Source organism: Lactuca sativa, chromosome 4 (assembly GCF_002870075.4).
Source record: "Lactuca sativa cultivar Salinas chromosome 4, Lsat_Salinas_v11, whole genome shotgun sequence".
Lineage (NCBI taxonomy): Eukaryota > Viridiplantae > Streptophyta > Magnoliopsida > Asterales > Asteraceae > Lactuca > Lactuca sativa.
In genome coordinates this window covers 253,035,000-253,036,977 of record NC_056626.2, presented here as the reverse complement: position 1 = coordinate 253,036,977, position 1,978 = coordinate 253,035,000, and the positions used below count along the sequence as shown (strand labels likewise).

At 33.9% G+C, this 1,978-nt stretch overlaps 1 protein-coding gene across 1 annotated transcript; it reads left to right on the top strand.

Moving 5' to 3' along the window:
* Nucleotides 1-254: 254 nt before the first annotated feature.
* On the top strand, nucleotides 255-779 carry LOC111889162 (secreted RxLR effector protein 161-like). The gene has a single exon (XM_023885303.1). It carries the CDS (start codon nucleotides 255-257, stop codon nucleotides 777-779), a length of 525 nt encoding a protein of 174 aa, XP_023741071.1.
* Nucleotides 780-1,978: the final 1,199 nt, after the last annotated feature.

The following is a 1,978-nucleotide window of genomic DNA, read 5'->3' as shown; positions in this document are numbered from 1 at the left end:
TAAAAATAAAACTCTTTTAGTTGGTGTCTACGTTGACGATTTGACCGTTACGGGATCAAACAATGAAGTCATCATGGAATTCAAGGAACAAATGAAAAGGGAATTTGAAATGAGTGATTTGGGTTTACTTTCTTACTATCTTCGAATAAAAGTGCCGAAAAAGAAGTGGGGAATTTCTTTACGACAAACGGATTACATAAAAAAAGATTTTAGAGAAATTTGGGTTACTAGAGTGCAACCCAACAATTTCACCCATGGAACCTAAGTTGAAGATTAATCATGATGGAGATGGTGAAAATTTTGACTCAACTGAATATAGGAGAGTAGTGGGATGTCTAAGCTACTTGAAAGACACTCGGCCGGATATATCATACGCGGTTGGTATTGCTAGTCATTTCATGGAACAACCAACCACCTTGTATTTTCAAGTGGTAAAACATATTTTGCGATATGTTAAAGGAACCATTGATTATGGGCTTAACTGTGGAAATGGTCGTGAAGTTGAAGACTTGGTTGGGTTTAGTGACAGTGATCATGATGGTGACAAGGTTGGTGGGAATAGTACAAGTGGAATGATTTTCTACCTAGGAAGAAATGCAGTAACATGGCAATCTCAAAAGCAAAGGACGGTTGCTTTGTCAACTTGTGAAGTTGAGTTAATGGCAGCCACGTCAGCTGCATGTCAAGGCATTTGGAATGGAAATATCACAAAGGATCTTACGGGACATCATGGATGCCACTCACCTTATTTGTTGACAACAAGTCAGCGATTCAGTTGATGAAGAATCATGTATTTCATGGTAGAGGCAAGCACATTGACATTTGCTATCACTTCATAAGGGAATGTGTTGAGAAATGACAAATTGTAGTAGATCACGTCAACTGAAAGGATCAATGAGCGGACATCTTTATAAAGGCCCGATACACGTGAAGCATGGCAAAATGCAAAATATGCTCGGGGTGACGAATATCGAGTTGGGTACAGCTTAAGGGGGAGAATGTGATAGTAAACTGGATAGTGATAGTAATAACAACAACAATAATAATAATAATAATAATAATAATAATAATAATAATAATAATAATAATAATAATAATAATAATAATAATAATAATAATAATAATAATAATAAAAGAATTGTCGGATAGTTTTCCAGTTGAAAGCTTGGAAGGGTAGAAAATAAGGATAGCTTTATGGAAGGATAGAAAGGAAGAGTAGTTTTCTCTCTCATGTGAATGATAGAAAAGGAAGGGTAGGATAGAAAAGTGGATTCTCTTTCATGTGTACCTTTTCTTATTAATACACAATTGTAGGGTACAATTGTTTAATTTTTTCATGGGTACAACTGTTTAAAGCACTTATAGTTTGATTTTCAGAAAAGCAAGTGGAAGAAGTCTTGGTCTTTATTCTCTTAGTAGGCATTCTAGATACCTTCTAAGATTTATGGGATATGTCTAGATATGGGCAAATTCCCCTTATTATTATATTAGCTTTTTTAGACTATAAATATGTATGGTGGTCAGCCACTCCTTGCAATTCAAGTTGTAACTGTTTCTTTTTTTTTCAATAAAAAAATTAAAATTTAAGCTTGTAATACTTTACCTTGCATTCTCTTCTCTCCTGCCTCTGTACATTTTTATTAGTCCATACTATGAACAACGAAAACACCTTAATATTGCATACAATTCGATCCTTATTTTCCAACATCTTTAACATATTTAAGAACATATGAAGAGATAGGGTATGAAAAATGTCTTAACTGTAATCAAATAAAACTAAAATATTTAGATATAGCTACTCGGTACATAATTGAGTTCGATGTGTGATCAGGTATCATTTGGTCTTTTGATGACATACCATTGCAGTTAGCAGAAGGAGATCAATAGAAGAAAACTGATGATGGCCTTGTTTATTTTATGATCGGGTGTATATATGTTATTATCATTACATTTTTCTCTGATTATGGTGGCTTACCAT

Coding starts and splice junctions, on each gene's coding strand:
- LOC111889162 (XM_023885303.1), top strand. CDS start 255: ATGGAACCTAAGTTGAAGATTAATCATGATGGAGATGGTGAAAATTTT.